Source organism: Suncus etruscus, chromosome 16 (assembly GCF_024139225.1).
Source record: "Suncus etruscus isolate mSunEtr1 chromosome 16, mSunEtr1.pri.cur, whole genome shotgun sequence".
Classification (NCBI taxonomy): domain Eukaryota; kingdom Metazoa; phylum Chordata; class Mammalia; order Eulipotyphla; family Soricidae; genus Suncus; species Suncus etruscus.
In genome coordinates, this window is record NC_064863.1 from 33,217,644 (window position 1) to 33,231,181 (window position 13,538).

The following is a 13,538-nucleotide window of genomic DNA, read 5'->3' on the forward strand; positions in this document are numbered from 1 at the left end:
AAGATCAAGAGATACCTGATTTTGAACCTAGAACTATCAGTACTATATATCATTTTAAAAAATAAATTACTTTATTTAAAGGCCATATACTACAGAGTTGCTCATAATACATTCTGCCATTCATATCCCAATCCAACCATCAATGTAAAATTCATATTCTAAACAAATTATTTAACCTTATGAAATATTAGTTTCTTTATCTCTAAAATATAATAAAACCCATGAGGCCACTCTGAGGGTTAAATGTAATAATGTACTTAAAAGTCCTAGGAAAGAAGTAGGTAGCAGATATAATAAATTTTTAGGAAACTTTGACAGAGTATGGAGGCAGGTGGCTGAAAGAGGAGAAATAAAACACTTGGCAAGAATTGATATACATGACACTCAAGTCTGGTATTTTCCTGCCTGTTCTGATTCTAGAAAAGAGGCGAGATGAGTTCAATGGTTATTCTTTAATTAAGCAGGCAGAAAAAAAATTACATTTGAACAATAACTAGGAATCATGGAAGACTATGAAGAAAAAAATTCCAACAGAGCGCCTTCAAACTTGAAAGCTGTTCTTCCACATTTAATAGGCGTGTCAATATTGGTAGTGAATTACTTTATTGAAAATCCCCAAATTTCTTCTTTCAGGTTAACTACTGCAATGTGCAAAGAAGTTGCTTCCTTATCCAAGAAGTTTACGAATTGTTTAACCACTGTTGGGGTGAGATGATAAAGCTTCTTTTTTTCCACTTCTTCCCCCCCCCCCTTTAATTTCTTTTTTTGAGGGGGGAACAACAGCGAAGCTCAGAGGTTACTTTTGGCTCTGCACTCAAGGTTCACTCCTAGTGGGATTCAGGGGACCACATGAGATGTCAAAGATCAAACCCACATTGTCAACACACAAGGCAGCCATTGTACCTGCTATACTATCTCTCCAGCCTTTCACTTTTTTGTGGGTGGGGCAAGGAAGGGAAGCTCTCTGTATTGCTTGAGGGTCCAAGGGCAGTTCCTAGGGATACTTGGCACAGTTGTGTGGGCTTGATGGTTCAGTGCTCCGGCCATGGGATTTAGTGCCTTGTGCCTGCAAGGTATGTGCTCTGCTACTGAGGCTCTTCTTCCACACCTTGTTTCACCTTTGTAGGGGAACTGAGGAGCTGAGTTGTGACACACAATGGGGAGTGGGGGAATACAACACCTTCTTTGGTAGCTAATAACCAAATCCAAGTCAAGAGCATTTTTCCAACTTCAGGAAACTTAAGTCTCTTCTCTGACCAGATTCTAGTCATCTCAGACTGGAAATGTTGACTGGAAAGTGTCAAATAAAGGTTCCTTATATTACTTAGTTATCTATACTATGTAATTCAACAACCTCTATTAAAATCATTTCTTTTCAAGACTTGAATTCACGGTTGCCTTTACAGACTGTTATATAATCTACACAAGGTTTCTGTGCTCTATGGTTAGACTTTATTTTCTCTGATAAAAATAGAAAAATTACTTTATGTTCTGAAACATACCAAGTTCTTTCAGCTCATCATACTCTTAGCTTTTCATCTATTGATCTGTTTTCCTTATCAAAATACCATGTATCTATAATTCTCTATGTTTTATGAACACTTACTTATTCACACTTTTTCAATTGCCTGTTGGCATACCACATGCCCTCTACCTGAGTATCAACACCCTTCTCCACGTCCACAGACTGTGTTGTGTTTCCTTTGTTCCCGATCTCATTTATCCACTTCGAGCAACTTCCATATGCAGAGAACAACGGTTTGTCTTGTTTTGATTTTATCTGTTCCTCTGGTTTGCTTTTTTTGTTTCACACAAGTGAGGTTATTCATGTTTATTCTCTTTCTCCTTCTGACTTATTTTACTTAGCATGACCTCCTCCAATTCCATGCATCTGTAGCAAAGGGAAACACCTCATCTTTTTTATATAATTGTATACTGTTTCACTGTTTATACACATCTGTATTTAATCACCTGAAATTAAGCATGTTAATTAGTTCCAGACATTTATTTTAATTAAATTTGTAGTTGACATCATGATGCATTTATCTTTTCCAATCAAAAGTGTTTTTTTTTAATTCTTTAGTTAGATATCTATGAGTGAAATTGCTGGATCAAATGGTCAATCTGTTTCTAATACTTTGAGAATTCTCCATGCTACATTCCCTAGAGACAGAAGGAGTTTACATGCCAAGAATGTTTCTTCTCTTCACACCCTCACCAGCCCCTCATTTCTGGCTATTCTCACAGGTGTGAAATGATAGCTCATTATATTTGATTTGCATTTCCCTAACAGAACGTGGTGATGATTATTTTTTTATGGGCCTGTTGGCCATCTGTATATCTTCATTGGAGAAGTGCTTTTTCATATCTTCTGCCATTTTTTTAATTAAATAATTTATCACTATTTTTGTTTTTATGGCCAAGAAAGAGCTTTATTGGCATCAGTCAGCAGGTTGGAAGATGGTAGACGTGTGTCCTCAAACCTACCAACTTCCAGATTGTTTTTGTTCTAATGGTTGAGTTTTTCAAGTTCCTAATATGCCTTGAATATTAGCTCTTTGTAAGATGGATGTTGTGCAAATATTTTTTTCCCATTCAGTAGGATGTCTTTTCATTATAATGACTTTCTTATACTATACAAAAGCACACTTCATCTTTAACCAAAAGAAAAATGTTACCAGTTGGCGTGTTTCTATTCTTAGCTATGAAAGATTCAGTGTTCCTTTGAAAGTGTAACTTCTGGTTCTTTCCTTAGAAATCAGTCACATTACACATTACACACCTTCACCTTGGTAGGAAGGTGGAGCAAGTAGAAAATATTTAAGGCCAGAGCAATTGCGCAGCGGTAGGGCATTTGCCTTGCATGTAGCCGACCTGGGATGGACCCAGATTCAATTCCCAGCATCCCACATGGTCCCTCGAGCCTGCCAGGAGCAATTTCTGAGCACAGAGCCAGGAGTAACCCATGAACACTGCCAGGTATGCCACCCCCATCCAAAAAAAAAGAAAATATTTATTTGATACCTTACTATGCTGCCTAGAGACATCTCTTGCATGTCTTGTGCTTCTGTAGTGGATATTGTTAATAAAGGGAGTGGGGGCTGCATATCTCATAGTCATTCTGTGCAAAACTCTGCTTGTGACTTCTTTCTTTTTTAATATATAAAGGACTCATTTTTCTACCTACAATATGAGAGGAACTCTGTGCAAAGAGAAAGTGAGTAGGGAGGGACCATTGATGGGAATAACCCATTATTAGTCACTTGATATCATTGATGTTATCTAAGGGACTTGATGCCCAGGATCTTTGTTGTAGTCCCCAGTTTGTGCAGAGGAACCAGGTAATAATCAGAGGGTATGGATTGTCTCAGTAATATACCTTCCCAAGATTATCCCACACTATATTCGTATGGTTCCCTTGGGGAGGAACAAACTTTTCACTCATCCTTTCATTCCAGCTATCAGCTAGATGCTATCAGATCCCATGGAAAGAGAGCTGAAAGTTTGGTTCTCTGGTTCTTTATCATTTAGGTCTGACACATTTAGGTATATGAACAGTAGACTTGGTAAGTAGACATGGTAAGCCTTGGCTTGTATTCATCAACAGTCCTATTATTTTCTGTTTATTCTTAAAATATTGCACATGAGCATGGTGCTTCTCAGATCATTGCCTGGAGAACTTGTAAAAATACAAGTTTTGATTTAGCAAATCTGGGTTGACTCAGATTCTGCATTGCTCAGATTTAAGCTTACAGGTGATAACAATATTCTGATCTGTAGTCTACATTTTGGAAAAATTTGGCTTTAGAATCATACCAGGTGATGCTCAGAGACCATTCCCAGTAGGTCACTCTCAACAGTGCCTAGAGAGTCATGTACCAGGAATCAAATCTAGGATTCCCATATGAAAAGCATGTGCTCCTGCCCTTTTGAGCTACCTCCTGCCTGCAGTCTACATATATTTTGGGAATCTGGGGGAATTGGACCTACTCAGTGGTGCTCAGGGCTTACTCTTGGCTCTTTGCTCAGGGGTCATTTGTGGCTATGCTTACAGGACCATATGAGATATCAGGGATTGAATTGAGGTTGGCCACATGCAAGGCAAGTGCCTTAACCCCTGACTATCTTTCTTGCATCTCACAACCTACATTTACGAAGTAAGGTTTTAGCATAATGGCTGTGCCTTTGAATTTATAGACTATATATTATATAGAATATGTATGTACATGCATTGTTTTGTAGACCTATACCAATGTTTGCATTCACAAAATTAAGCCACATTACTTTTTTTTAAAAAAAAATAAAAGAGAAGGTTCACTCTAAGTAGTTTACTAAATGTCACCTCCCCACCACAATAGCCCTTATCTTGTGCTATGATAAATCATTTACATCAAGTCATTATTTTCTGTTCTCCAAAACAGCCATTATTCATAACTTGAAGTTAATGAATGTATATTGCTCTCCAGACTCTATTTAAATTGCTTGCACATCTCATTGATTCTGAAAACCAATGTCATTTTATTGCCCTCATTTTGATTATATTTTAGAGGTTTATTGATAATCAAATAAACATGAAAGCAAATACCATAATGGATTTTCTGGTTACTTACTAAAATGACTGGGTTTTTAAAGAGCTTTTCCCCAAGACTCCATTATGGTTTCCCATAGCAAGATATTACGTGGGTCTCAGTGGAATAATGTCGATGAAAGTAAGCTGTCTGTGAAGATGTATTTCATTTATGTGCTGTGTTTCCCATAAAGCCTTCTGGGTACAGTGAGGGAAACTAGATTGCCCACTCTCCAGTTCTTTTCATTATTTATCAGTTCTCCCTACTCATAGATTTATGTTCAATCTACTCATAGATTGAACATTTTATTTTTATTTTATTTGGTGGAGGCTCTTCCCAGAAATTCTGAGCCAGCTGGATTGGTTGCTCAGTATAATGGCCAAGGATATGATGCTTCTCATGCCTCATAGAACTGGGATGGCCCAGGTCATGCCAACAATGTTGAGGGTTTCCATAGTAACCAGGTAATGCTTAGGGAACCATGTTGTACTAGAGATGGAACTGGGGTTGACCACTTACAAGACTCCTCTCTCAAGCCTCGATTTCGTTTGTTTGTTTTTGGGCTTACACTCTGGTGCACTGTGCATACTCCTAGCTACTCTATGCTCAGGAATTACTCCTGGTGGGGCTTGCGGGGACCTTTGAAATACTGGTGATTGAACCCAAGTCAGCTGCATGCAAGGCAAGCTCATTGCCCACTGTATTATAGCTCCAGCCCATATTTTATTACCTAATACCATTTTTGTTGGTGTGGTGCTACTCAGTGTAGTGGTGCACAGAGAGTCATGAGGACCACTCCCAGGGGTGCTGTACTTGGGGTAGTGGTAGGAAGGGGCTATGAGGTGTTAGTGATGAAACCCAGGGCCTCACACATCCAAAGCATGTGTTTTTCCACTTGATTCACATCCCTGGTCTAAGTCTAAACATTATAGACAGAGAAGGCTATTGATTCACAGACCAGTGGTACAAATCATCATAATAGCACCCCTAACACTATCTCTCACTTTTGAAGCACCCATATTATATTGACTCTCTAGTCTGTGCTTTATTTTATTCATGTTTTGCAATCCAGGAAGCATGTTTTCATTCTACTACTAATCTAAAGGTAAACCTTATAACCAAGTATCTAGTTTGCCTTTGAAAGAAAAAGTAAAAACAACAACAAAACTAAAGATGTGGGCTGAAACTAAAGTAGACAAGTAAGATACCTACTAACTCATCTGCAAACTTTCAATCATAACCCTCAAAAAATACTAAGAACTTTCTTCATTTTGATAAATTTGGAAAACACTCCCAGAAACTCTTAGAAGTGGTGCCAGGGATTAAACCCAAGTTCACATATGTAAACACGCACTTCAGCCCTCTGAACCATCTCTCTGGCTCATAGATAGATTCTTTTTAGTGTAATTTTTGTTTGTTTGTTTGTTTGTTTTTTGGGCCACACCTGGCGGCACTCAGGGGTTTTTAGTATAAGTTTTTAACCTTGTTTTTATTTTGGTAAAAGATGCATAATATTAAAGTTAGCCCCTTAGCCATTTTAAAATATGCAATTTAGTAATGGTCTGTATATTATATATATTCACATATTGACATATCGACTCTTTAGGCTTTTCATCTTCCCAACTGGGAACACAGAAGTCATTTAACAGCTGCTCTGTGCTTTCCTTCCTCCACCCCAGCAGCCATCCTTCTCTTGTCTGCTGCAATGAATTCACCTATTCTAGGCATCTCAGATAAATGAAATCAGGCAGTACTTGTTCGTTTAATTGGGACGGTGGAGGCTGGAAACTTATTTCACTTATCCTAATGTCCTCAATGATCATCAGTGTTACAGTATGTAAGAAATTCTTTCCTTGTTTAAAGGGTTTCTTTTACCTTTGACTCTCATGAATAAGAAAAGAGCAATTTTCATTAAATTTTAAAGGTAAAGAATCTTCATAAATAGGCTCTGGAGGGGGAGAGAGAGAGAGAGAGAGAGAGACAGAGAGAGACAGAGAGAGACAGAGACAGAGACAGAGAGACAGAGACAGACAGAGACAGAGACAGAGAGGGAGGGAGGGAGAGAGAGAGAGGGAGCGGGAGAGGGAGAGAGAGAATGAGAGAGAGAGAGAAACAGACACGTGGGTGAGCAGAATCTGGTCACAATTCACCTATTCATAGAAATGTACTTCATTTATTTTTATAAATAATTGAGATACACAGTTACAAAGTTATTCATTATTGAGTTTCAGTCATACAGTGTACAACACACTTCATCAATGCACATTTCCTGCCACCAATGCCTCCCAGTTTCCCTCGCCCTCACCCCTGTACCTTCCTCTGTGACATGCATTTTTCTTCTCTCTCTCTCTCTCTCTCTCTCTCTCTCTCTCTCTCTCTCTCTCTCTCTCTCTCTCTCAATGGTGAGTAAAGATTGAAACTGATCTTGTACAACTCTGCCTCACCCACTTCTCCCTAGTCCCACACTTGCAATAAGCTTTATAATTATTTTAAGTGTCTATTGAAGTAACTTGTTTATACTAGCATATAGTTTATACTGTTTATACTAGTGCATAGTTTTAGCTGTGCATCCCTAGAGTTCAACATCTGTATGATGCATGGTGTTCTCCACCAAAGGTATAGTCAATCCCACCAGAAAATTATCACCCCCTAGCCCAATTTGTCCAAGTCTTTTTCACCTTTGAGAACCACCATTTTGTTCTTATAAACTGAATTTGATAAATATGGTGGTTGTTTGGGTATACCGCTTTCTATTCTTATCATCTCTGTATACTACAGTATATAGAGAAATTGAACATCTGGTTTCTATCCACCATACACTTCATCCCCTTTACTTGATTTATGCCCCCTCACCTTGCTCCCTGCCCCCTCTAGTAACCACATTTTGTTCCCAGAACCCAAAGGTTTGTTTGTTTTGTTCCTTATTTTATATCTGTGTGAACCTGTGCAGTATTTATCATTTCTCCTTCTCACTTATTTGACTAAGTATAATGCCCTGAAGGTCCATCTAAATAGTTAAAAATGATAGGATTTATTAGTTTTTTTAAGGGTGAATCATTTCCATTAGTGCTCTGGAGGCCATGTGCTACCAGGGATTGAAATTAGGTTCCTGTGTCCACAGTAGGCACCCCAGTTCTTTGAGCCATCTCCCTAAGCCAACATTCAAAACTCCATATAGCTGACCATGAATAATCTACATTTTTGTTATTTGCTCATCCTTTGATAGGCCCTTTTTTAAAAATTACTATCTTTATTTCAACTCCATGATTACAAACATGTTTGTAGTTGAGTTTCAGTTACAAAAAAGAACACACCCCTTCACCAGTGCAACCTTCCTACCACCAATGCCCCCTATCTCCCTCCTTACCCCTCCCTTGCCTGTATTCGAGACAGACATTCTATTTCTCTCACTCATTACCATTGTCATGATAGTTATCACTGTAGTTATTGCTCTAATTGAACTCACCATTCTTGTGGTAAGCTTTGTATCATGAGCCGGTCCTTCCAGCCCTCATCTCTATTGTCTCTGTATTATTACAATAATGTTTTTTATTTTTCTTAAAACCCATAGATGAGTGAGACTATTCTGTGTCTGTCTCTCTTTCTGACTTCACTCAGCATAATAGTTTCCATGTATAGGAAAATTTCAGGACTTCATTTTTTCTGATGGCTGCATAGTATTCCATTGTGTATATGTAGCACAGTTTCTTTAGCCATTCATCTGTTGTTGGGCTTCTGGGTTGTTTCCAGAGTCTGCCTATTGTAAATAGCACTGCAATGAATATAGGTGTGCAGAAAGCATTTTTGTATTGTGTTTTTGTGTACCTAGGGCATATCCCTAGGCGTGGTAGAGCTGGGTTATATGGGAGCTCAATTTCCTGGGGTTTTTTTGGAATCTCCATATTGTTTTCCATAAGGCTGGACTAGACGGCATTTGATGGCTCTTCATATTGTATCTCTTGGCTACTGTAATGACTCAGTGTACACAGGGGTGTATGTAGCTTTTCACATTATTATTTTTATATTAGGATAAATGCCCAGAAGTAGAATCACTGGATCATCAGGTATCTATTCTTCAATATTTTTAGAAATGTCTATACTGTTTTCCAGATTGGCTGTCCCAGTTAATATCCACCTCATGCACATGATATCCACCTTTTCTCTCATATCTTCCTGGATTCATTGCTTATCTTTATATATAATAATCATTCTCATAAGTGTAGATGACATCTCACTGTGGATTTGATTATTTGATTGCCATTTCCCAAATTATATGTGATATTTCATCTTTCCATGTGCTTGTTGGTCATCTATATGTCTTGTGGGGTCAATTGCCTTTTTTTATATCTTTTACCCATTTTTGATTGTTTCTTCTTGCTGTTGTCCAAGTTGTTTATATCATTTGAAGGTTAATCTTGTGTTCAGTATACAATTGCAAATATTCTCCAACTCAATAGTTGTCTTTTACTTTAAGAGATGATTTTTTTCCACTGGGAAGAAACTTTTTGTTTGACATAGTATCATGTGTTTATGTTCACTTTTGTTTCCCTTCTGTTTGCAATTAAGTCCTAGAGTTGTTACTCAGGTTAATGTCAGAAAACTTATTGCCTTGATTTTCTTCTATGTCTTTTGTAGTTTCATATATTTTATTCAGGTCCATAGTTCATTTTTAGTTAAGTTTTGTGTATGGCATTACAAAGCACAAGTTTCATTCTACAAGTTTCAAATTGTTCATTAAAGGTCTGAACACAAATTTTTTGCTATGTAGCCTTAAACCTGGAACTCAACCTTTCTAAACCCTGCTTTTTTATTTTTAAACTGGGTATCATGGTATCTACCTCCCTCTAGGATTTATTTCCAATGAACTGAGATCAAATAAATGTGGAGCACCAAATTAAAAGCAGAGTCTACAGTCAACATTCTACTTTTCTTCCATGTGATGAAGAAATAGCTATGTTGAGTTGCTACCTGAGCATCTTATAGTATAAACTGACCCACTCATACTCAGTCTAGACATTTAGAAAGGACCCAAGATAGGGTTGCCACCACAAGTACCTTCTATGCTTTCTCTAAGTACCTGTGAAGACAGTTGTGAGAGGCATGTTTGAGGCCCTAGGTTCAAAAATTAAAATTAATACAAGAACTACAAGGAACTGAGCATTCATAAACAGACCAGGGGCTTGATACCTGCACTCTTCCCTGTTTGCCCTTGGGCCCTGGGCCCTGGCTCCCCTCCCATTCATGTTCTGGATCCTAAGCAATAAATTCCATGACTTTCCTTCTGGTAGAGTACATTGGAGCTGTAATTTTAATCAAAAACGCTTATGGGGGGATAGAGCAATAGTACAATAGTTAGGGTGTTTGCCTTGCATGCAACAGAACTAGGTTTGAGCCCTGGAATCCCACATGGTCCCCCAAGCATTAACAAGTAATTCAAAGTACAAAGCCAAGAATAGTTCCTAAGCATTGCCAGATATGATCTTCCCAAAATGCTGGAGGTTTTTCCACTTCCCCAATAAGAACTTGGGTGCTGAGGCAACTATTACTTGTCCGCCCCTTTGTGCCTTCTACCACCCCCAACCCACTCCCAGCCTTACACTGGTCATAATGGTATTGTTTTAACTTAACACACCAGCTGCAGAGCCCTTCAGAACACAGTCCTCTTAGCACGTGCTCCGTAAAACTAGAGGATTCAGTTTCCTGTGGCAAGCCTTAACTGTTATCTAAGCATCTAATCTGCTAATCTCATCCCTTTGATTCCACAGAGTAACAAGAAGGCCGAGGTCCTTAACCCTATGATCAGTAGTGTGCTCACAGAGGTAAGTGCTGCCCCCATAGAAATGCTTCTGAAACAAAGCAAATGTGTATAATTGTGTGTGTGTGTGTGTGTGTGTGCGTGTTTTAGCAATGCTAAGTCTTATACACCACATTTCCCTCCCTTATTTTGAGTCCTTTGTGTCTCTTAGCCAGCTATAAACCTTGGAATCAAGTAAAAATACTTAATTTTTACTTTAATTTTAAAGAGAAATACTGAGCGTGCATATTATTTCTGTCACTGTTTCCTCAGCAGGAGCTGATCCTGCTGTAAGTGAGACACTAGATTTAATGTTGTCATTATTGGCTACCACAAGGGATTTGTTCCGAGTGGGGACTTTTGTGAAAGTGAGCACACTTGTCCATTCATAGGAATCTCTGGTTTCATAGGAATTTCTGTTTTCTGCTCCCAGTGGCAGAAATGACCAGAAGAATGTCCAATTTGTGCTCATTGTAGGTGCCTGGGGTCTGCTCGCCAGGGTGTGGCCCTCTGTCTCGGAAGCTGCCCACCTCCACAGTGGGCAACTAGAGCAAAAATGTCAAAGAACTCAGGAGATGTGGGTGAAGTAAACCTTTCCTAGAAGCTTTGTGCCATCAGGGCACCCAGCTAAGCCCCTGCGTGCTGAGAAGTGAGTTAGAACACAGCACTCTATGAATGTTCCTGGTTTACTTTATGAACAGTCAGCTAGAACTCAGCCAAGTTCCCAGTAGTGAAGTGCCTGTATCTCCCAGGCAGTGTTTATTTGGTTTTATGTGTTTGTTTTGTAAAGTATTTTTTATTTTCTTCCTTCCTCCCTCCCTCCCTCTCTCTCTCCCCTTCCTTCCTTCCTTCCTTCCTTCCTCCCTCCCTCCCTCCCTCCCTCCCACCCTCCCACCCTCCCTCTCTCTCTCTCTCTCTCTCTTTCTTTCTTTCTTTCTTTCTTTCTTTCTTTCTTTTTTTCTTTCTTTCTTTCTTTCTGTTATTGTTGTTGTTTGTTTGAGGACCATAGCCAGTGGCACTCAGAAGTTACTCCTAGCTATGCACTCAGAAATTTCTCCTGGCAGGCTTGGGTGGACCATCTGGGATGCTGGGGATCCAACCACAGGGCTGTGTGCAGGTAAAAGCCCTATCTGCTGTGCTATTGCTCACGCCACTCAGACAGTGTGTTTTAGAATAACTATGAAGGAAAACTACCCAAATGGCAAATGGTGGCAGCCAGCATTCATGTTTGGGAAGAGCTCACTGTGGGAGAGGGCTAATGGGAAGGGATCAGAGCTGTTGGGCAGGATATGGAATGGGAAACATCTCTTCTGAGCCCAGGAGTAGGGGCAGTGGGCTAATGCAGATTTTGCCCAGAGAGGGCCTAGATCCATTTCCTACACACATAGTCCCCTTGCATAACTGGAGCGACTTCCAAGAACTGAGTCAAGGCTGGTCCCTGAGCACCACAGGGAGGAGTCTTAAAAAAAAAAAAAGAACAAAGAAAATATTTTTGGTTTTGCTTTATTTAGGGGTCACATCCTAAGGTGATCCAAGCGTATAGTCCTGGCTCTGTGGGACACAGAGCTGTTGTGAAGGTGTGTTGTGCCAAGAATCAAACCTGGGTCAGCTGTGTGCAAGACAAGCAGTTTAAGCCACTGTACTGAACCCATCTCAAGAAAATATCCTTTCTGCTATTCTCAGGCACCAGCTCAAGCATAAAGAGGTTACATGCTTATTCAGTCTCTCAATAGATGTTTTCTCATGTTTTGGTCACCCTAAAATTTAAATGACCTTTCCAGTGCTATTAGTATACTTCACAGAGCAGAAATAACAATATCCAGCCCAAGTATAAGGAGCCCACATGCATGGAAGAATGACCAGATTCTTGGGGTAATTTCAATTGCATTGTCACTTCCTTACATAGCTAGAGATGGGCCCTTATACTTCTGCTGTTATGGGCTAAAGCAAGTCTTGGTCTTTGGACTGTACTTTTGTGTTCAGGGCAGTAGAGCCTGAACTCTATTGGAGGGTCGATAAAGCAGGACAGTTAGATAGAGCTAGATTAATGGTACAGCAGGTAGGATATGTGCCTTGTATGCAGCTGGCCTGGGTTCAATCCCTGGTACCTCATATGGTCCCCTGAGCATCTCCAGGAGTGATCCCTGAGTGCAGAACTAGAAGTAAGCTTTGAGCACTGCAGGTGAGACCCCAAAACAAAAAGCAAAGATAGAACAGATGGATGGGTGAGAAGGACACACCCACCCTGTGCACCCTAAGTCTAAGGAAATTCTTCCCTAGCTTGAATGACATCCCTCTTGTGAGCAAAGGAAGTGAAGAGCAAGACACTTGCCCTCAACACCCACAGGACAAGAGGAACATGCAAGGTCTTCAGTAGAGCTTGAGGCCAAGGAAGGGAAGCCCAGGCAATAGTGGTCATGATGAGACTGAGCTAGGAACTAACCATGGCCCCTTGTCTTCTGGTGCAGGGCTGCAACAGCACCACCTACATCCAGGACGCCCTCCAGCTGCTGCTGCCCGTGCTGCAGTTTTCCCACCTTCACAACAGCTCCAGAACCCATCCATGATCTGGGAAAGGCCCTACAGCTCTGATCCTTCCCTGAAGGCATGCTATCCACACCATGGGAGAAACTCTGAGCTCTTTTGCACCAGACTGTAACAAGTCCATCTTTCCACTTCAGCAAGGATGGTTGTTTTCACACATGATTGTGTCCCTTTGTGTTAATTTAAATGTTCACCACTTGGTGATATTTCCCTGTCATCTGAAAGTCATTTTTTCTTTTTTATTTTGCCAGCCAAGCCTGCTAATTTTAGAAATTCATATGCAGACCCCAGATATTTGAATTTTAATCCTTTAAATATTCACCTTCAATGTTCTTGTTCTTCTAGCACATCATTTTATCCTGAACTTAATTTTGTTACATCCTTGTCATGAGCAAAAGATAACACTACTGGGATTGAGAAATAGTACACTGGTTAGAGTCCTTGTACATGGCCCCCTAAATTCGATCCCCGGCACCCCATATGGCTTCCAAAGTGATTCCTGAGTGCAAAGCCTGAGCACACTATGGGGTGTGCTTCCCCCCAAAATAAATAACACTACTTACAGGTTCTTCTTGTTATGGTAAAGGATAAATCTAAGTGTCTGTACTCATTTCTTCTTAAAACAAGCATGT

The 13,538-nt window shown here is 39.9% G+C and overlaps 1 protein-coding gene across 2 annotated transcripts in view; it reads left to right on the forward strand.

The window, feature by feature from the left end:
* Positions 1-13,012, forward strand: part of FAM114A1 (family with sequence similarity 114 member A1) — a 78,962-nt gene extending 65,950 nt beyond the window's left edge. For both annotated transcript variants that reach the window (XM_049790146.1, XM_049790147.1), the window contains 3 exons: positions 634-706; positions 10,334-10,387; positions 12,831-13,012. In XM_049790146.1, coding sequence (XP_049646103.1) covers positions 634-706; positions 10,334-10,387; positions 12,831-12,929 — 226 coding nt within the window. In that variant the 3' untranslated portion in view covers positions 12,930-13,012. The remainder of the gene's footprint in view (positions 1-633; positions 707-10,333; positions 10,388-12,830) is intronic.
* Positions 13,013-13,538: the final 526 nt, after the last annotated feature.